General features: G+C 41.3%; 1 protein-coding gene across 1 annotated transcript in view; it reads left to right on the forward strand.

The window, feature by feature from the left end:
• tdp2b (tyrosyl-DNA phosphodiesterase 2b) overlaps nucleotides 1-23,260 on the forward strand; it is a 40,542-nt gene that overhangs the window by 7,247 nt on the left and 10,035 nt on the right. Inside the window, exons 3-4 of the mRNA XM_068056805.1 lie at nucleotides 1,596-1,757; nucleotides 7,658-7,749. Of these exons, the coding sequence (XP_067912906.1) occupies nucleotides 1,596-1,757; nucleotides 7,658-7,749 (254 nt within the window). The remainder of the gene's footprint in view (nucleotides 1-1,595; nucleotides 1,758-7,657; nucleotides 7,750-23,260) is intronic.

Raw genomic sequence — 23,260 nt, forward strand, 5'->3', positions numbered from 1 at the left:
AAAGTGCAACCCGACCCGAACCCGAACCCGACACAGCCGGCCTTTACTGTGCCCTATCAAACACCTTCCCCTTTGTTCTCTCCCCCACCCTCCCTTCCCTTCACTTGCTTAAAACCTAATTATTTTCTAATCTTTGATGAAAGGTCACAGACCTGAAATGTTAACTCTTGTTTCTCTCTCCACAGATGCTGCCAGACATGTTAAGTTTTTCCAGCAGTTTTTGTTTTTGTTCCAAATCTCAGACCCGTTGCTAAGCCAGAAGGTTCCTTGCCTTTTCGACTTATAACTTTTTCTGACCTATCCGACATTGAATAAACTCTATGACTTCCCTATTTGGCTTCTGATCACCTACATTCAGGCATCCAGCCATTAACGCCTGACCTCATTGATGGGTAGCTTATCTAATTTCTCCTCGAAGACCTGTTTGCCATCTTTAGACAACATGACACTATGGCTGGAATTTTACGCCCCACTCCCAAAGAGCGGGAAGGTTGGGGGGTGGGGTGCATAAAATGGAGTGGGGGCCCTTCCAGACCTGCTCCTGCTATCAATTTACGCAGGACGTTAGTGGCAAAAAATGGCCCGCCTGCCCCAGAATGTGCCCGACGGAGGGCTGCCCCCGCTGCCCCACCCACCTACCCCCTGGCCGCTCAATCGACCACCCTTGCCCACTGATTGGCCGGCAGCTCTGTTAGGCGGGACTTCCTGCCTCAAGCGGGTGGAATCCCATCTCAGAACAATTAAAGGCCGGGGACCCGCAAAATGCGGATCGGATCTCCAGGCCAGGTGGACACGGGTTCGCGACCGACTTTTCAGTCGGTGGACGGCTCATGTTCGCCGAGGAAAAATCCTGGCCTTTGTCTCTCGTGAATGCCTTTGATGGCTGTTGGGTCCACTCCAATAAGGTTCCCCTCCCGAGACGCATGTTGGCCAGGCTTGCTAATCTCGAGATTTTTTTTCCATCAAAAAGAGTTCACAAATTAGTCATGTCTTGCTGCAGTAGCCATATGGAGTCTTTGTAAGGTTCGTCCCCCTTACTGGTAAAAGAACAGATGTGACAAGATATTCAGTTGTGAATCTACTTTATTGAGACAAAGTCAGAAGAAATTGATTATGTTTTACTTAAACTATAGCAATAAACTCGGGCAGCAATTTACAGTCTAACACAAGCTGTATACCTCCCGTGCTAAGTCTGGACAGGGAGCGCATGTCTTCTCCTGCAGCTTTCCGTCTTTGAACTTCTCTTCTCCTTTGTCTTCCTGTTTTTGGTTTTGTCTCCTCTGTATGGACCCATCTAATATCTTTGCCTTTGGCTCAATTTGCATCCGATTACACTCTTGTGAAGCACTTTGATACGTTTTACAATGTTAAAGATGTTATATCAATGCAGGTCGCTATTGTTATATTAGTGTGGTTTATATCTGTAAGAGGAAGGGTGTATGCATGTGTATAAGGCCACGCATAAGTATTAAGCAATGTGATACAGGCAATGCAGCTTATGTGAGTGGGAGGAGAAGGGAACATAGATATGTAATTTAAGAGCAGTTAAGGTAACTATAGATTAATATTCTTTTACTGTTCATTTTTTAATGCAGTATTGATTTGACAGAAACTGACAATGTGCAGACCAGCAAGGGCGACAGTGCACAGCCACAAATAGATGAAAGTAGGATCTCGTTGTTAACCTGGAATGTAGATGGACTTGATCTGGCAAACTTGCAGGAAAGAGCACGGGGTGTTTGTTCTTGCCTAGCGCTGTGAGTACAAATGTTACATCAGTACAATAAGGCACAATCAGCTCCTAAAATATTTTGTGACGTGATTTATACACACGACGTTATGAAAATATGTATTTTACATGTCTTTCAGCACAGTTGCCGATTGCCACCTTTCACCTTTTCAGTCGTAACTTATATGTGTGTGTATATATAAAATAACAGCATTCATGGACACCTACTTTCCATGTGAACCTGGGTGTAGTTTTTAGTTGATTGTGTGTTTGTGGAGGAGGAGCATGCAGTGAACCAATGATTTACCTAGAATTGCATTCAATTTTACAGCATAGAAACAGGCCATTTGGCCCAACAGGCTTAATCGGGTATTTATGCTGCACATGAACCTCCTCCCACCTTATTTCTTCTCATCCTATCAACATATCCTTCTAATCCTTTGTCCTTCATAGAATAACAGAATCATTACAGTGCAGAAGGAGGCCATTCGGCCCATTGTGTCTGCACCAGCTCTCCGAAAGAGCAACTCCCTCAGTTCCATTCCCCTGCCTTCTCCCCATAACCCTGCACATTCTTCCTTTTCATATAACTGTTTAATTCCCTTTTGAATGCTTCACTTGAACCTGCCTCCACCACATTCTCAGGCAGTGCATTCCAGACCTTAACCACTCGCTGTGTGAAAAAGTTTGTCCTCGTATCACTTTTGCTTCTCTTACCAAATACTTTAAATCTGTACCCTCTTGTTCTCGATCCTTTCACGAGTGGGAACAATTTCTCTCTATCTGTCCAGAACCCTCATGATTTTGAATACCTCTATCAAACCTCCTCTCAGCCTTCTCTTCTCAAAGGAAAACAGTCCTAACTTCTCCAATCTATCTTCATAAATGAAATTCCACATCCCTGGAACCATTCTCATGAACCTTTTCTGTATTCTCTCCAATGCCCTCATGTCTTTCCTAAAGTACAGTGCCCAGAATTGGACGCAGTACTCCAGCTGAGGCCGAACTAGTGTGTTATACAGGTTCAGCGTAACTTCCTTGCTCTTGTACTCTATGCCCCTATTAATAAAGCCCAGGATACCATATGCTTTATTAAGCTCTCAACCTGTCCTGCCACCTTCAATGACTTATGCACGTATACACCCAGGTCCCTCTGTTCCTGCACCCCCTTTAGAATTGTACCCTTTATTCTATACTGTCTCTCCATGTTCTTCATACCAAAATAAATCAGTTCACATTTCTCTGCATTGAACTTCATCTGCCATCTGTCTGCCCATTCCACCAACTTGTCTATGTTCTTTTGAAATGCTGCACTATCCTCCTCACAGTTCACGATGCTTCCAAGTTTTGTATCATCTGCAAACTTTGAAATTGTGCCCTGTACACCAAGGTCTAGGTCATTAATATATATCAGGAAAAGCAAGGGTCCCAACACTGATTCCTGGGGAACTCTACTACAAACCTTTCTCCAGCCCGAAAAACATCCATTAACCACTACTCTTTGTTTCCTGTCACTCAGCCAATTTCATATCCATGTTGCTACCGTCCCTTTTATTCCATGAGCTACAAGTTTGCTCACAGGTCTGTTGTGTGGCACTGTATCAAACGCTTTTTGCATGTACCTATGTACTTATCTAACTTCCCCTTAAATGCATCTATGCTAATTGCCTCAACGCATCCATATGGTAGTAAGTTGAACAATCTCATGATTCCCTGGGTAAAGTTTCTCCTGAATTCCTTATTAGACTTATTAGTGACTATCTTATATTTGTGGGCCCTAGTTTTGGGCTCTCCCTCAAGTGCAAATGACTTCTTTACGTCTACCCTATCAAGGTCCTTTGTAATTTTAAATACCTCTCGTGGTTCACTACCTCAGCCTTCTCTTTTCTAGAGAAAAGAGCCACAGCCTGTTCAGTCTTTCCTGTACCCCCTCAGATCTGAAAACAAATCTAAATTGTGACACCTGTCTTGTTCTGTGGTGGCAGAACTAACTGTCTATAGTGTGCAAATTCTTGGTAGCAAAAAAGTTGTATATTTGCAGGAGTGCTGTCTGTGAAAAGGTGCATTTATGTTGGGATTACAAGTTCACAATGACTATCTGGTGAGAGTTTTTACAGTGGACTCTAAACTATACACATCGTGGTGCTCTAACCCAGTCTCTCTTCATCCCTTTGTTTCTGTGCTCAGTCTCTGGGAACATTTAAGCAATTCAGAATATCTAACCAGCTACACATCCAAATCTGCCATGAAAGTTGATCAAAATAAAGTTTGTTGTTGATAATACATTGATGTCATTGAAGAGGCACCCAGGTGTGAAGGGAGTTCTCAATAGCATGTCTGCATGGTGTTGGAATGTGTCAATGATTCCGTCCAATTGTTACTTATGCACAGCAAGGTCTCTCAAACATGAATGTGATAATGACCAGAATTTTTTTGGAGGCATTGGTTGCGAGATAAATATTGGCCAGGACACTTTAAGTGTTGTCCTTTTCCCCTATTAACTGTTATTTAACTGTTCTTTGCAAAAAGGTGAAACTTCTATACCAAGTAACAAAGTTGAGGTTCACAAGCTACAGAAACCTGTATGGAAGCTATGATTTGTACACTGGAGATTACAATGTACAAAAGATTGCTAGATTAGTTTAAGCATTAATCTGTTTCAAGGTGTAATTTACCACTAGTCCTGCAGATAGAATTATTGCCGAACAAATTAGATACAGAGGAAATTGGACGAGGTAATGCATAATATTGCAAGACTGCTTCCACAGTATATTGGGGCTGCCTGTATTCCAAATGCATCCTATCCGTATCGAGGGCAAGATTTGCAAATACACACTGCTCGAAAGTCTCATTTGCCACTTCGTGTTTCTGGCCTTGGATCTTCTTGCTAAGGCTGGCACTGTGAACCACTGTCAGCCTGTCTCTGGCGAGCAGCAGCTGGCTTCTGGAGTTGAAGATCAAACCACTCTGTGACGTGGAATCTGTGCCTCTGGGAGGCACACATGTGCCCCAATCTTTGTTATCCCACTGCTTGCGCCCCTACCTTGCCATTTCCCACTCTGGCTGCTCACTCCAGGTTCTGCAGTTTCAAAGTTCTGAAAAACACTTATGTTCCCTTTAAACTTGACTTCTCCAATGGCCTTGTTTCCTTTTGCCTTCCATAAACTGCAAATTTTTCAACGTTTGCCACCTATTTTTTGATCTGTGCTAAGCCCATCTCTCCCATCACCCTTGCCCTTGCTGACCTGCCCTGTCTTTAATGTCAGATTTAAAATCTTGGTCCTCATATACAAATACCTCTGTGACTGTACTCCACCTTATCTTTGCAACTTTATCCAGCTTTATATCTCCTCCCTTGCCTTCCAGTCCTCTCTGGTCTCCTTTTCATTCTCTTCTCCACCACACCACCCTGTCCATCCATCCTGACAATTGCTGGCAGAATTTCCAGCCATTTTATTCCGCTTCTCTGGAACACTTGTAACATATCTATCAACCTCTCTTGCCACCTTTTAAAAGCGTTTTCGGAACCCATTTCTTAACCAAGCTTCCCGTCATTTCTTGCAAAGGCTCAGCATCCACTCCTTTCCTTCACACAAACAGGAAGAGGCCATTCAGCCCCTTGAGCTTGTTCTGCAATTCATTTAGATTATGGCTGATCTCTATCTTAAACCCCTTTTACCTGCCTTGGTTCCGTAACCTTTCATACTCTCTATCAATCTCCGTTCTGAAATTTTCAATTGACCTAGCCTCAACTGCTTTCTAGGGGAGAGAATTCCAGATTTCCACACCCTTTGTGTAAAGAAGTGGTTCCTGACATCATCCCTGACCAGCCTAGCTCTAATTTTATGGTTATGCCCCCTTGTTCTGGCCTCCTCCAGCAAGGAAATATTTGTGCCTCTCTGTCTAATTAATCATCTTAAATACATAATTTAGGTCACCCCTTAATCTTCTATACTCAAGGGAATATAAGCCTAGTTTATGCAACTTTTCCTCATAATTTAACCCTTATAGCCCCTGTGGAAACTGCATTGCATCCTTTCTAAGGTCAGTTATATATCCTTTCTGAGATGTGATACCCATAACTGAATGCAGTAAGTACTCTAGATGGGATCCAAACCCTTTTCTGTATTCCAGTTCCCTTGAGTTAAATGTCAACCTTGCATTAGCTTGTTAAATCATTTATTGGACCTGTCCACTAGCTTTTAGTGATTTCTGTACTTGGATCCCTAAATCTCTCTGCGCATCCACATTTCTGTACTTTTCTCCATTTAGAAAATACTCTGATCTCCCTTTCTGGGTTCCATAGTGGGTGACCTCACACTTGCTCACGTTGAACTCATATACCACAGTTTTGTCAACTCACCTAATCTAGCATTGTCCCTTTGAAAACTTTCTGTAACCATCTACACTATTTACTATGCTACCTAACTTAGTGTCACCAAAAAACTTAAATATATGGCTATCTATCCTTTCGTCCAAGGCCTTTATGAATATAGTGAAAAACTGAGGCCCTAGTAAAGATCCCTGGGGGACACTATGAGCCACATCCTGCCAATATGAGTATGTATCCATTATTCCGAGACTCTGTCCCCTACCTCCTAACTAATTCCCTATCCAAGCTAATAGGTTGTCCCCAGTTCCATGTGCTCTCATTTTTGTGAACAGTCTCTTATGTGGAACCATGTTGAATACCTTCTTGAAGTCCATATAAATAACATTCATAGACATTTCCTTATCTACCACATTGGTTATCTCCTCAGAAAAAATTGTCTCTGTTTATTAGACATGACTTACCCTTTACAAATCTGTGCAGGCTCACTCCCATCAGCTCGTATTTGTTCAACTGCTCAGTTACTCTATCCCTAATAGATTCTAGTAACTCCCCACAACTGACGCTAGACTAGTAGGCTTATAATTTCCTAGTTTATTTCTATTATCCTTCTTAAATAATGGCATGATAACAACAGTTTTCCAATCCAACAGGACAATTCCTGAATTGAGTGTTTTGAAAGACCATGATGATAGCATCAACAATTTCCTCATTACTTCTTTTAATATCTTGGGGTGGAAGTCATCGGATCCTGGTGACGCTTTCATCTTTAATCTCATTAATTTCTCCATCACTTTTTTTTACCTATATTGAATCTAGTTAGTTCCTCTCCTTGATTTATGTTTAGTTTTCCTTGTATTTGGTGGTCCTTTATCCTCATCCTCAATTGTGAAGGCAAATGCAAAGTCTAACATATCTTGATTTCCAATTACATTATCACTTGTGTCTTTCATTAAGGGCCCCACATTACTCTTTGGCACTCTCTTTCTCTTAATATATTTGTAAATGCTTTTGGTGCAGGCTTTATTTTGTTTCCTTTTTTTTTGCAACTCTTACTACTTATAACCTGGAATATTTATTTCCCAGTATGCCCAGCTTGTAGTCAGATCTCAGCGTTGACACTATGCCATACCCTTTAAACTGAATTTGTTCTTCCAATTCACTTATTTTATTTCATATGTTCCATGAATTCTTTAAAATACTTTTATTTGGGCCTTAGACTCTGTCCTGCCCTCATGCCCTGATATTTTTAGCATACATTTTAACTTATTCCAGTCCTTGCTTTTTATCACTTCTGCTGCATTTTTCTGTTGTTTTGCTATTTCCTATATTTTTTTTCTGAACTGGAAGTATTTACCTTTAATACCTTTAACAGCATTGATTACCTGGACTTTTACTGTCGTCTCTTTTTAAAATCCTCAAGCTATTTTTGTTTTTGCCTATATCTACATAATTATGATACTATATAAATGTGAGTTGCTGTCATAATGCATTTGGATTTCTGAGCCCTTCATGGGTTTATATTAAAATATCTGAAGATTATTAGATGTTGAAGTTCAGTAAGAATGTCTAAACAAATTTTCCTCCTTTTTTTAAAGGTATACCCCTGATATAGTGTTTCTGCAGGAAGTTATTGAACCCTATTACCTATACTTAAAGAAGCGAGCAGTCAGCTACACAATTATTCCAGGTATGATATGAGCTCTGGGCTATGATCTAAATCTTGTAGACTTGAGTTTCATTTCTGTGCCTGAATGAGGAGAATATGGTTTGCGGTTTTAATTTTGAAAATATTGCAAATTTTCAATTGATCGATGGTTCCCCAGGTGTTTACACTGACCTTTCCAGTTTGTTCTTGCTGATGTTCTATAATAGCAATTATAATAGGGAATTTAAAGGTTGCAGTACGATTGATGGTCTTGCCTTCAGCTGCTTAGCTCTGGAGTACCTTCTGTAAACCATTCCACGTCTCTACCCCTCTCCCTTTTTAAGATGCTCCTTAAAACCTACCTCTTTGACCGAGCTTTTGATCATCTTCCCTAGCCATCCTATGGTGTTAAATTTGGTTTGATAACAGTCCTGTGAAGTACCTTGGGAATTTTACTATGTTAAAGGCACTAAATAAATGTAAGTTGTTCTTCAGTGCTGTTAACAGGGAAAAACAAATCAGAAAGCCACCAGCTGGCTTTTTTTTTGTTTTCCATTTCATGCTGTTTTGATAAATGTCACTCAGGCAATACAGTTCATACAGTTCCGAAGAAGGGTCACTGACCCGAAACGTTAACTCTGCTTCTCTCTACACAGATGCTGCCAGACCTGCTGAGTGGTTCCAGCATTTCTTGTTTTTATTTCAGATTTCCAGCATCCGCAGTATTTTGCTTTTATATTAATACAGTTCATCCTGCCCTAGTAACAATTTGCCAGTTTTATTGGCACTTTTTCAGTTCTACAGAAAGTAGTTCCATGGATGTAGGTTTTAATTTTGTTAAATGCGTGTTTTTAAAAGTTCTTTCCTGGGAAGTGAGTGTTGCTGGCAAGGCCAGCAGTTATTGTCCACCTCTGATTGCCCTTGAGAAGGTGGTGGTGAGCCACCTTCTTGAACTGCTGCAGTCCATGTGGTGTAGGTACACCCACAGTGCTGTTAGGAAAGGAGTTCCAGGATTTCGACCCTGCGACAGTGAAGAAATGGCGATATAGTTTCAAGTCAGGATGGTGTGTGGCTTGGAGGGGACCTTGCAAGTGGTGGTGCTCCCATGCATCTGCTGTCCTTGTCCTTCTAGGTGGTAGAGGTCGCAGATTTGGGAAGTGCTGATGAAGGAGCCTTGGTGAGCTGCTGCAGTTGCATTCATTTGTTTTTGAGGCATGGTGGTAGTGTCTATCATGCACCAGTTCTGGTTTAGGTTAGAAAGAAAACCATTTTAGTGATGCACCAAGTAGCAAGCGTGAGATGCTTTTGATGATTAAATTTCCTTGGGGCCAGTGGATAATCAGGTGACCACTGTGATCACTAAATGTAAAACATGCCAAGGTTATCTCTGGGAAAGGAAGAAGCCTCCAAATTTAATTTTGTGATAGCAGTTTTCTGTATTAAACATCTAATGAATAAAATGCAGACTTGCAGCAGCTCAACCAACTGTCTGGACACAAACCTGAGAATTTATCGTACTTTACAACTGGCAGCTTATCAAAATCCTTCAAAAAAATTAAAAACAGATGATTTTATTTTACTTAACACTTAGAAATGGCCAGTTGCTTCAACTTGGTGGAAATAGCAACGGTCTTGGCATCATTTTGACTGTAGCTCCAGAAACCTGTTATCTGGCAAAATCAAACAGTTTTAACATGTCAGCTGTCACTAGGTGGAGTATCTCCTTAAATCAGAATGTCAAGCTTCAAAAGGAAAAGAAATGAAATTTAGCCATACTCTTAATGAATAAGAGAAAATGGACAGATGAACAAAATTACAGGGATGTTGCCCTTTTTAAGGAAATTTCAGTTGTATCGCTGGTTTTCTGTTTTCCTCCTATTACGGTGTGAAGTGAAATAAGTAATCCAGTTATGTAAGTACATTCAGAAATGCTTTCATGCTTATCTGGTGAACATGGCTTGCTTTTATAACACAAATTGGAGTTATGATGCACCAAACAAGTCCATGATCAACGTTCCTTCTGAATGGCTGTGTTTACTGACCCACCTAAAGGGTTCAAACCCTCCTCAGTTACAGACATTCAGCAGCTTGGCATGTGATCAGAGTACGGTAAGGGAAAAGAACTGGTTGTTGCACTGGTTTGCAACACCATCCTTTCATCTATGGGACCTGGGTTTGAATTCAACCCAGACTGGCGGGATGAAAGTCTACTCTTCATGCAGGTTGCAAAAGTTAAGTTGCATATGTATACACTTTGTTTTCGCAGGTTTTGCGTTCACGTTGGGAAAACCTACCCCTTAATTCAGAAGTAACTTATTGACGGCGAAGCATTGTGGGATGTCTTGAGACCATGAAAGATGCTATATAAATGCAATTTCTTTCTCCTCATTGGCATCCTTATATAAAGGGATGTGAAATTTCCGACATTGGGGTTTCGGAAATCCGCCATTGGTTTCTTCCTTTCCGACCTCCAGTCACAGATTCTGTCTCTCCCAGTCTCGGCTGCTGCAGCTTGTCCAATTACAGCTTACAGCTGAGACCTGGAGAAGTAATTCAGCAGCTGGCCACTGAGAGACAGAAAAAATGCTTGGTCAGCTCAGGAGTAGCAGGATGGGAGGATAGGACCTGTTGGATTAGCCAGGAGGTCCTTGAGCAGCAAATGAAAGGTGGCGGTCAGGAGGAGCATCAAGAAGAGTGAGGAACATTGAAGAGGTCAGTTGAGGAGGGCGAGGAACATAGAGGAAGGCGAGGATCAAGCATGCCAGTGATTGGCTTGATATGTGTCAGACTGGAAGCTTGTACGGTATTCAACCAGTGGCTCTCGATTTATTTCAGCTACTTTGCGCTCCTGAAGGAAAATATGCACCATGGCAAGCCACAGGAAAGATATTGTTGATCATGGAGATGAGAAACTTGGGGAGGAGGTTGACAAGGGATTAAAGAATATGTGGTGCTGGGACTGGCTGGAAGCAAATGTTGGTGGTGTGTTACTTGCTGACTTCTTTCAAAAGATTCGGCAACCCATCGAAGTGTAGTGCCTGTGGTGCAATTCAGAAGTACACTGCGGTGTGCGGGGAAAGAACTCACTTGTGAAGTATGCTGAAAGCGCAAATCACATTGAGAACATGAAGCTCCGTAAGACCAATTATCAGCTGTTAGGTAAATTTCATGAAATCGTATTCTGAGTACAGTGCAATTTTATTCATTACGTACACAAAATTGTACAAAGTTGCCATTATTCAACCACTTTGCTTCGAAAGTGCACAATATTGCATTTGAAAATATGATGGTACTATTACCATTTTACAGCTGGAATGCTGAAAAAATCCCATCCAAACAACTCCCATCCAAAGGCCTCCAATCTTCAATGCTGCTACTTCTACAACAAGTACCCTTGCATTGTCATCAGTTCCCTCATCTCCACCAAAGCCATCTGTACCGAACAAAGATCGGAGGACAAATTTTGAAGCCATGCTTTTTGGTTTTCTTTCTGAGAACAATCTGCCTTTTACCATGGCACTAAAGACTCTTGCAAAAGAGATTTCTAAAGATCAGAAGGCATCCAGCGAACTTTGAGTAGATCGCACGTCAGCTTCATAAAAAATGAGGTTTGGCATTGGGAGGTTCTTCCAAGAAACGTTGGATGAAGATGTGAAGATAAGTTTCTTCTCTCTGAACATTGATGAAGCCAGCACTGAAAGTCATCAGAATTTTTGGAATTCTAGCTATTTATCATCAGAATTAGGAAAGGTTGTTGTTCACCATCTGGATTCTGTTGCAGTTATTTGTGTCGACACTGAATCCTTGTTTGAAAAACTAGCTGAAACATTTGACGAACATAAACTACCATGGAACAATTTGATATCTATCTTGGTGGATTCCTGCAATATGACGACAGGCTCATAAAATGGTTTGGAAGTGCGCATTTGCAGAGGGAAAAAACCCACATTTGCTGAATGCAGATAGGGATTCATGAGACCACATTCACAATGCATGTAAGAAGGTCTGCAATCCCTTTGATTTCCATGTTGAATGTCTTCTACATGATCACTTTAGTGACTTCAAATGGTCAACAGACTTGCATGAGTTCTTCAGCCAAATTTGCATGTGTCTTGGGGTCAAGTATAACAAGCCAGAATGCTATGTAATGAGAACAGAAAGTGCCTGAAATACTCAGCAGATCTGGCAGCATCTGGCAGAGTTCTGATGAAAGGTCACAGACCTGAAACGTTAACTGTTTCTCTACACAGATGCTACCAGACCTGCGAAGAATCACACAGAAGCTCTCTCACAGAAGAAAGTACATGCTACTAAACATACATTTCTATGCTAGTGTACTTCCTATGCTAAAGGAGTATATGCTTCTCTTTCAGAGTAAAATTCCAATGATTCAGAAGCTGAAAGATGAGCAGGTCAACCTAGTCAGGAGGTTCTTGGCATGTTTTCTGATGCCAGGGTTATTAATGGAGCCAAAACTAGCAAGCAGCTTACAGAACTGGATGTAAAGGAAGGCAAAAAGTATCCTTGCCCTGCAGGACATGCTAGTTAGTCAGGCTGCAGAGAATATAATTGCAGAATTGAAATCTGATCCAGTCATCAAAAAATTTCATCAAGAGTCAAAACGTGTATTCACAGACACTGCTGCATACATTCTGAAGAAGCTTCCCATTGACAACTACAGAGGCACATGCCCATATTGAACCCTCTTGCTGTTGGACATAGTGTCAGTATGAGGTACTTGAAATCCTTGCCAACACTTGCCACTAATGTGCTTTTGAGGGAGAACTTCAGAGCTTCAGTCAAGAGGTCAGGCAATTCCATACAGACAAACAGTTGCCCCCATTCAAAAAGGAAAGACCTGTGGTGGAATGAAGTACATAAGAGGTGGCAAGTACACCAGTCTCTGCAGACTTGTATTTGCTTTGATGAGCTGCTACCATGGACCTATGGTTGAAGGTTCTTTCAGCACCATGGTCAATATCATTGACTCAGGGTCGACCCGGAGGAAAGTACATAGTGCTGTCCAAACTCCGAAATATGCACCGAGAGTAGAGGATAAGTCAAGTTTGGAGTACTTTGCAAGAAGACACAAGACTAGTGATCTTGTCAGTGGCAAGTTGATGAAGTGTATGCAAGAGGCCCACAAGATGTATACTGAGGAGAAACATTAGGGGAGAAAAACAAAAGAGGAACAGAGGAAAAGGCAAGAAATCACACCAGAAAATTGTCATAAAATTGTCTGCCAAAGCAGTTATGATGGTTGCTGCCTAGAAAGGTCCATGTTACAGCTCTGCATTCATCAGCTAAAGAGAAAACCTAACCAGTCAATTAGCAGTGTTTGGAAAACTTTAGCACAGATTTGTGTACAAAGCAGAGAATACCTCAAATTGTGTGCTGATGTAAAGAAAACCTGTATAAAAGCCAAAAACAACTGGCTGAGCAAAAGAGCTGTAGAAGCAGAGGCAGCTTTTAAGAATAGTAACACCAAGAACGTATGTTCATTAGTCAAGGTCATAGCTGGAAAGAAATATGTCAACCCAGGAATAGTTATCAAGGACACATATGCAGACTTGTTACATGATAAGGACAAGATCAGGCTGAGATGGGAAAATTACTGCAGGAAACTGTTTGAAGAACCAGAAAAGATAAACAACAAAGATTAGAAGTTAGAAGAAGAACTAGTACCTGAAGAACAGAAAGATGAGATAAGAAAAGCTATAAAGAACATCAAGTGGAAAGGCAGAAGGACCATTTTAGATACCAGCGGAAACACTAAAAGTGGGAGGTGAAACAGCAGTAGATGCAATGAAAGAAATTATTGATATATGGGCAACAGGTGAATGGCTTGCAAGTGGACTATAACTGAGATGGTCACAATGCCTAAGATAGCAGGCACTCAGACTAGAAATGTCCAAAACATCGTATGCCAATCTCATCAGTCATGCTTCTAAAGTACTACTTGACGTCATCAGGAAGAATCACCCCCTTTGTGAACAGGGAATTGGTAAAGGAGCAGTTTAGCTTCATTCCAGGAAAGGGTACAACTGACGCTATGCTCAGAAATCGCATGGGGAAATGTGAAAACAAGCAGGTGTTCTGATGAAAGGTCACAGACCTGAAATGTTAACTCTGCTTCTCTCTCCACAGATGCAGCCAGACCTGAGTATTCCCAGCATTTTCTGTTTTTATTTCAGGAAGCCCAGCTTTGACTCATGTTCATATGCCAAAGCTTTCGACACTGTCCAGCATGATGCTCTATGGAAAACACTTATAGACTTTGGTGCACCCAAACATCTTGTGTGGCTAATACAAGAGCTATACAGAAATGCTTCATGAGTCGTCAAAGTCGGTGATGAGCATACAAACCAATTCCAGTTTGAGGAGGGAGTAAGGCGGGAGTGTCTTCTGTCATCCATACTGTTTAATGCTGTGGGAAAGAAGATAATGAAGATAGTGCAGGAAGAGAGTTACCAGAGAGACATAGGAGGTCATAGCATTTGAAATCTCAGGTATGCAGATGACACCATGCTCATGACCAGAACAAAGGAAGAGCTAGAGCAGGCCTAGTCAAAAGACACGGTGAATCTTTTGGACTAAACATAAATGAGGCAAAGACCAACGTTATGGCTCTAAATGGCTGTGGCAAAGTCAAGATTAGAAGCACCGAGATAGAGGCAGTGGACAAATTCAAGTACCTTGGTTTAATAATAAACAACAAAGTTACCTCCAAAAATGAAATCCCGGTTAGATTAGCTATGGCAAGAGGTGTGACCAGTGACTTAAGTAGCATCTGGAAGTCCAAAAGCATCAGCATGAGGTTGAAAAAAATGTCTAATATGGTCACTAGTGCAAATTGTTGCATTCTGGATGCAAGAGTTGGACTCTGAAGACAGAGGATGAGAGGTGGATAACAGCTTATGAAATGTGGGAATGGTGGAGGTTGCTCAGAATCAGCTAGATAGACAGAAAGACAAATGAGTGGGTTAGATCAAGAGTAGACATTCAGGAATCAAAAAGGTTGCTCAGTAAAGTTAGAGAAATATAGTCAAGTACGGACATTGGAAACAAAGACCTGACAGCTTTGTCTTGGCAACAATTGAAGGAGAAATTGAGGGAAAAAACAGAAGGGGAACTGGAAAAATTAGATGGGTGGACAACATTGAGACGTGGACTGAGGGAGGCTTGAAGAAAGCCAGAGAAGAAGTTAGACGATGCCAATGAACAAGCGCAGATTTATGAATAAGTTTTCAAGGTCCTGTTTAGGTGTTAAAAATTTATTTCATCCTTCATAATTATATGTACTAACTGTATTAACTGCTGAGGTCACTTTGGTGATTTTATACAAATGCATTGGTCCACCGTTTTGACGGTAATCGAAGGTAAACAAAGGGAAAACTTACATTTTACAAACTTGAAGTGGCCTGGAAGCATTTGTATTCATTATAGATCATTAATAGTGCTATACTACATGAATCCTTGTCAAAAAAATTTTTCAGACCTTTTGGTCTTTGGCTACATTCACCCAAGAATGACTGGTGTGGGAGATATCCCTGTTGCAGCTGAAGTTTCTTTTGAGGTTGGAATTAAGGCATTTTGTGGGAGGATTTATAGTTAATTAAATCGTAAATCCATTTGTATGATTTTACGCGAAGCAAATAGAGGAAAGCTTTCTCTATGGTTGGGGCAATATAAGAACATAAGAAATAGGAACAGGAATTGACTATACAGCCCCTCAAACCTGCTCTGCTATTCAATTTGATCATTGCTGATCATGCACCTCAACTCCACTTTCCTGCTGTATCCCCCATACCCCTTGACTACCTTAGTCCTTTTGATCTATCAATCTTAATCTTGAATACACTCAACGACTGAGCATCTACAGTCCTCTTGGATAGAGATTTCCAAAGTTCATAGCCCTCTGAGTGAAGAAATCTCTCCTCTTCTCCGTCCTAAATGGCCAACCCTCTATCCTGAGACTATGACCCCTAGATGTAGACTTACCAGCCATGGGAAACCATCTTCTCCACATTTACCCTGTCGAGCCCTCTAAGAATTTTATACATTTCAATGAGATCACCTCTCGGTTCTTCTAAATTCCAGAGAACATAGGCCCATTCTACTTGGTCTCTCTTCAGAGGAAAACACACTCATCGCACAAATCCTACAAGTGAACCTTTGATGCACCCCCTCTAAGGCACGTTTTTCTTTGAGACAGATAGACCAAAATTGTACACCGTACTGCATGTGTGATCTCACCAAAGCCCTATATAATTGCTGCAAGACTTTTATAGTCCAAACCCCTTGCAATAAAGGCTAACATACCATTTGCCTTCCTAATTGCTTGCATGTTAATTTTCTGTGACTGTGCAAGGATACCCAAATCGCTCTGCATACCAACATTTACTAGTCTCTCGCTCTTTAAAAGAACAATCGGCTTTTCTATTTTTCCTACCAAAGAGAATAACCTCACATTTCCCCACATTATATTCCATCTGCCACCTTCTTGCACGTTCATTTTACCTACTTATATCCCTTTGCAGCCATTGTCTTTACATCCTCCTCACAGCTTACTGTCCAATCTAGCTTTGTATTGTCAGTAAACTTGGATACATTACACTTGGACCCCTCGTTGATGGAGATTGTAAATAGCTGATGCCCAAGCACTGATCCGTGCGGCTTTACTGGACCTTGACCAAAATGTTGATGTATTCCAGTGCTATCACTGAAGGAAACAATCAACGCTGAGGGCTGGAGGAATAGCAATCCCAAACAAACTTTGGCTTAACAGTAAATGCAGTGCTCCAAAATACCTGCTTCTAGCCTATAAATCTCTTGGTTCTTTTTAGCAGCCTGCAGAGAAACTCACTGCTTTTTGTTGACTTTGCACAGTCACTGGACTTGAGGATTTTTTGTGTCTACTATCTTCCACAAGTTCTTGACTGGAGCACCGCTGCACTGCAAGAGTTGCACCAGCTGGAACTCCATGTTTAAGAATATGCAGGAAAGTGGAGTTGAAGCCAAGATCAGATCAGCTGTGATCATATTGAATGGCAGAGCAGGCCCGAGGGGTTGAATAGCCTGCTCCTATTTTTTATGTTCTCCCTTTACCTACCTTTGCTCCATATTCCTTGATACTCTTACCAATTGAAAATCCATCAATCTCAGTCTTGAAAGCTTCAATTGTCCCAGTATCCACATATCCACAGCCTTTTGCGGGAACAGAATTTCAGATTTCTACTACTTTACCTACCTTTCATGAACATCCCAAAGCCATAATTTTGAAGAATAGTCACTATTGTAATGTATGCGACAGGTCCCACAAATTGCAATAAGATCATTTGTTTTGGGTGTTGATTGAGGGTAAATGTTGGCCAGGACACGGGGAGAGCTCCCCACTCTTTGAATAGTGCAGTGGGATTTTGTACGTTCACCTGAGAGAAATTCGATTTAACGTTGGATCCGAAAGTCGGCACCTCCAACATTGCAGCGCTCCCTCAGTACTGCACTGACGTGCCAGCTTAGATTGTGTGTGCTCAAGTTTCTGGAGTGGGACTTCTGAAACAGGCCCTTCGGCCCACCGAGTCTGTGCTGACCAACAACCACCCATTTATACTAATCCTACATTAATCCCATATTCCCTACCACATCCCCACCTTCCCTCAATTCTCCTACTACCTACCTACACTATCTGCTGCCTCTTTGGGTGGTTTCAGAAACACCTCTCTGAAAAATATCACCCTGCAGAAATGTGGCTTTTATGTCAATGGATCCCATGAATATGTGGCCAAAAGAGCCAAAAAGATTTTCATGATTACCTTTCCAGCTATAGAAGAGTCCACCCTAACGTCAGTATCACCCAGTCGCTCTTCAAAACCCCTCGCAACTAGCCTCGCTTTAGCCTTATACGCTCCACCCGGAAGGACTTTTTCATTTCAAATCCATCTATGTGGCAAGGCCGGCTGTCCCTTATCTGGTACCTCAGAATAAACCTCAAACTCTCTAATTCCTTATGTTTTGCTTCTATTAGTTTATCCTCAGCTTTATTGGCGGCCACTAAAACTTCACAGTCATGAGGTCTTCCACTTTTAGTTCTATTCCGAGACTGCTCTCTAGCCTTCATTTCGTTGTGGAATCTGCTCAAACTACAACTTCCATTAGCACTTTGATATCTTTCAGGACTACTGCTAGAAGATCTTCCTCGCACTTTGTAGGAGGCTCTTTCTCCAGTATGTGATCGCTTCCTTACGCAAGAGTCACTTCCTGACCCACTACTGGAACTTGCACTGTGTTTTCTTACCCTCCACTCTTTCACTCCATTCTGCGAGTTCATGGACCTTGCTTCTTGGCCATCATCTTAAACATTTAACCAATATTTAAACTTGTCTGTAGATTTTCCTGCATGTCCCACAATTGTGCATCCCTCTCCATCTATTAGATCCCTCTGGTACATGTTACCCGAGTACCTACTCGGGGCAATTGCCCTTTGGATGTGATAGCTCTTTCTTGAGTATCATGATTCCTCACATTACAATTCAACCGTTGATCTACCTCATTCAGTTTCTCAGGACTTTTATCACAAAACACATGTGTATTTGAGGTACAAGGTGCATTTTTTCCCTCTATCAACTGCTCAGATTCTGAGATTTTGTAATCAACCCAGATCAATCACGAGGAATTAACCTGAACAGTTTGACATCCATGCTTGATAACTACTGTCTTACCATCACGACCGATTACCTATGGCCCTCTCTTTTATAATAGACCAAATCTCCTGAATTAAATTCTATTTCAGATGGCTTTATACGATGCCTCAGAGCTCTCTGAATTTTCTCAGATCTCAGTCTTGATGAAAGCCTGTCTCCCTGCATGCAAAGCATTCAAATGTGCAGAAAAAAACTGAACTAATTGTAGTACCTTCTAGAGCAGTAGGACTGTCGCACAGCACAGAAGGCAATTTGGGATTCTGCCTATCGACCAATTAATAGGGACTATATCCTCCAACCATCTGAAGCGAATTCTTCGTGTGAACCGCCCATGCCAGGGCAGTTGTCAACTTGCAGTTTGGTTGGTCAGTTAAGATTTTATGCAGCATTTCATCAACCACTGTGTGATTCCTTTCACAGAGCTCATTGCTGAAAGGACTTTCAGTTGCAGTATTCATAACCATAATGTTTGAACTCATAATCTTCTGACTCTGACAAGAATAGCACCACTGAGCCAAGGCTCACACCTTATTGAAGCTTTGAGTGATGAGCTGCTGCAGCTGTGCTTAAAGATTCTGTATTGGTCCAAAACGTTGGCAAAGAGTATCAGCAGATAAGGTTCATGTATCATGTGTCTTGCTTGTGGGACTCTGCCCCTGGTGTGCAAAACTTGAAACGTGAAGCTAACCATCAAGAACCTTCAGGCACTGTAGAGACAGAGATTTGGGAGTTCTGATACAAATATAAATCAAAATGACTGATGGTATGTTGGTCTTTATCTCAGTGGGCCGGAATACAAAAGTGAGGAAATAATGCTTCAATTGTACAGAGCCTTGGTCAGAACCCATCCTGGAGTACTGCTTGCAGTTTTGGCATTGTATCTTGTGAAGTATATATTGGCCTTGGAGGGGGTGCAATGTAGATTCATTCAGGGCTTAGAGGGTTAAATTATGAGGGTACATAAAATTGGCTTGTATCAAATATTGAGAGGTGATTTGATCAAGGTGTTTAAATTAAATAGAAGAATTCAGTAGGGTAGTTCCAGAGAAACTATTTCCTCTGATGGGGGAATCACAAATGAGCAACGTGATCTTAAAATTAGAGCTAGGTCATTTGGAGCAAAATCAGGAAGCACTTCTTCACACAAAGAGTAGTAGAAATCTGAAATTCTGTTCCTGCAAAAGGCTGTGGATATGTGGATACTGGGACAATTGAAGCTTTCAAGACTGAGATTGATGGATTTTCATTTGGTAAGAGTATCATGGAATATGGAGCAAAGGTGGGTAAATGAAGAACATAAAAAATAGCAGGCTATTCAGCCCCTCGAGCCTGCTGTGCCATTTAATAAGGTCACAGCTGATTTGATCTTTGCTTCAACTCCACTTTCCTGCATATTCCCCATAACGCTTGACTCCCCCTTAGTTCAATAATCTGTCTAACTCAGCCTTGAATATATTCAATGATTCAGCCTCCACACTTCTTTGGGGTGGAGAATTTCAAAAATTCACAACCCTCTGAGAGAAGAAATTCCTCCTCATATCTATCTTAAATGGGTGACCCCTTTATTCTGAAACTGTGCCCCCAGTTCTAGATTCCCCCACAAGGTGAAATATCCTCTCCGTATCTAGCCTGTCAAACCCCCTCAGAAGCTTGTATATTTCAATAAATATCATTCTACTAAACTCCCAATGAGTATCGGCTCAACCTTTCCTCATAAGACAACCCCTTCACCCCAGGAATCAAACTAGTGAACCTTCTCTGAACTGCCTCCAAGAAAGTATATCACTCCTTAAATAAGGAGACCAAAACTGTATGTGGTACACTAGATGTGCTCTCACCAACGCCCTGTATAGTTGTAGCAAGACTTCACTACTTTTATACTCCATCCCTTGCAATAAAGACCAACATTGTATTTGCTTTCCTAATTACTTGCTGCATCTGCATGCCGACTTTTTGTGTTTCATGTGTGAGGACATCCAGATCCCTCTGTAGTCCCTCCATTTAAATAATATTTTGCTTTTCTATTCTTCCTGCCAAAGTGGGCAACCTAACATTTTCCCACATTATACTCATCTGCCAAATTTTTGCCCGCTCACTTAACCTATCGATATCCCTTTGCAGAACCTTTGTGTCCTCCTCACAACTTGCTTTCCCACATATCTTTGTATCGTCAGCAAATTTAGTTTAGTTTAGTTTAGAGATACAGCACTGAAACAGGCTCTTCGGCCCGAGTCTGTGCCGACCATCAACCACCCATTTATACTAATCCTACATTAATCCCATATTCCCTACCACATACCCACCTACACTGGCTACAATACACTTGGCCCCTTCATCCAATTCATAATATAGATTGTAAATAATTGAGGCTGCAGTACTGATCCCTGTGGTACCCCACTAGTTGTAGTTTGCCAACCTGAAATTGACCCATTTAACTCAACTGTTTCCTGTTAGTTAACAGATTCTCTATACATGCTAATATATTACCCCCAAGCTCTTATCTTGTGTAGTAACCTTTTATGTGGCACCTTTATTGAATGCCTTTTGGAAATCCAAATACACCACATCTACTGGTTCCCCTTTATCCACCCTGCTCGTTACATCCTCAAAAAAACTCCCCGAAATTTATCAAACATGATTTTCCTTTCATACAATCAAGCAAGATCAACATGGTCTTATCATGATTTTCCAAACACTCTGCTACTATTTCCTGTTATGAACCCTGGACTTTGTAGCATGATTACGTCTTAAAGATTGTGATTTTTAAAAGTTCAAGATGGAGTTCTGAAGGTCAGCTGACTTCACCTCCACTCTGCGAAAGGTTACCAGGACAACAGGGAGTACAGATCAAAGGCTGTCTTCTGAAGAACAGAGACTGCAGCACTAACACCTGAAGAACAATGCGTTTCACCTTCCCAGACTTTTGGATCATAAAATTCAGGAGTCAGCCATTGAGAACATACTAACTAACCAGGCAGGTGTTAGCACCAGGGTCAATGGAAAGGCTTTGTGGAATTCAGACAACTGGTCTTTGCATTTTGGAGCTGAACAATGAACTATTGAATTCGAATTCCAGATAAATTTAACAGACTTTCTGGAGAAGAATGGGCTGTAAGGAAGGAACCATCGACTTGTGGCCTCACGCAGGCTGTAAGAAGGGAACCCATCAGGGTGCAGCCTCAGGACAGCCTGAATATTGGTCACCTTGCAACCACATTTCTGTAATAGCTGTCAGAAGATACCCATTTATTTCTATTTATGCTGTCAATTCATTTATCTCTATGAATGCTGGGTGCATTCAGGTACTATTAATTCTTTAGTTTTGTCTTTTTACCGCTTTTCCTACTCTGTCCCTATTTGCTTGTGCGCTCTTATGTTTGTACGCTCTGTCCCTTCCTGCCACTCTGGTTATCATTACCCATATCCTAACCTGTCTTGTCCTATCTCTTTAACTTCCTAAATTTCCCCTCACCTCCCACCCCCCCCCACCAAACTATTTGCTTTAAAGTCCTCTCTGTAGCCCTAGTTATTCGATTCGCCAGGACACTGGTCCCAGTATGGTTCAAGTGAAGCCCATCCCTATGGAACAATTCCCACTTTCCCCAGTACTGCTGCCAGTGCCCCATGAATCAAAACCCATTTTTCCCACACCACGCTGAACCACGCATTCAACTCGCTGCTCTTTTATCCACTCCAGTCTTACTGAGTTCTCGCTGCTCCTGGTCTGAGGCACATATCATCCATGATCTGATTGAATGGCAGAGCAGGCTTGAGGGACTGAATGGCCTTATTCCTTATGTTCCTCTTACTTGCAAAGCTAGTGTGATTGGGGCATACATTGGTCTGCAGATGTATTTCCTGTTGGTGTCACACTGTGTTTTTTCCCCCAGGTCTTTCTCTGCTCCTAAATGACCTTTGGGATCAATTTTCAGGAGGCATCTGTCCTTGTTGTATCTGGCTATATCTTTGTTATTGTTCTCCCTAAGTGTACACAAAAGGATTTGAAACAGTTCAGGTTTCAGAGTGTACTTGGCAGTCATATTTATCAGAATGGTAAGGGGATAGATGGTGGTTGTCTTGGTTACTGCTTCATCACACAATCCGTGTATTGATAATTTTTGGCATGAGAGTGGCATGAAGTTATAGATTGACTGCAACGTTGACTAATGACAAACTTCAATATCTTATAGTTATGTTGGGTCAAAGGTGTAGAAGTTTATGTATTACTAATTTGTATTGAGAAACTGCAAATGCGTCAGAGTAAATGGAGTGACATTAGTTCACACATTTACCCAAAACACCGAATGGTGAAGGTGACAAGGTTGATTAATGAAGCTCATATAGTTTTGCTGATTTTTATTATTGATTCATTTGTTAAATACACTTTAATTAATCAAATATAAACCACAGGTGACTAGAATTATATGTGGTAATGGAGTGTATTTGTCTTCTCACCTTGCTTTAAGGTACTTGTTCAAATCTCTGTGTTAGGCAGTGAGAAAAGTAAATACACTAACGTGTGCTGTAGATTTATTTCAATATTCTGATTGGCTTTATTTTTGAATACTAGTGTACTCAGTATATAGATCTTCCGAACCTTCTACTGAGATTCATTCTCTACGTTAAATAAGCTGTTAGTGTATGGGGTTACCTGGAGGAACATAAAATCCCTTTAAAGTAAAGACCTCCCTCATACTCCTTCTTGCATATACTGAGTATACGTTGAGTCCAGTCTCTACTTGAAGAATGCCTATTTTAGATGTGTAATCAAACTTTCGTCCAATTTGGTACCAAGCGCACACTTTGGTTAACACAGAGCAGAGCGACAACAAAAAAAAAATTGTGGATGC

Source organism: Heterodontus francisci, chromosome 2 (assembly GCF_036365525.1).
Source record: "Heterodontus francisci isolate sHetFra1 chromosome 2, sHetFra1.hap1, whole genome shotgun sequence".
NCBI classification, from domain to species: domain Eukaryota; kingdom Metazoa; phylum Chordata; class Chondrichthyes; order Heterodontiformes; family Heterodontidae; genus Heterodontus; species Heterodontus francisci.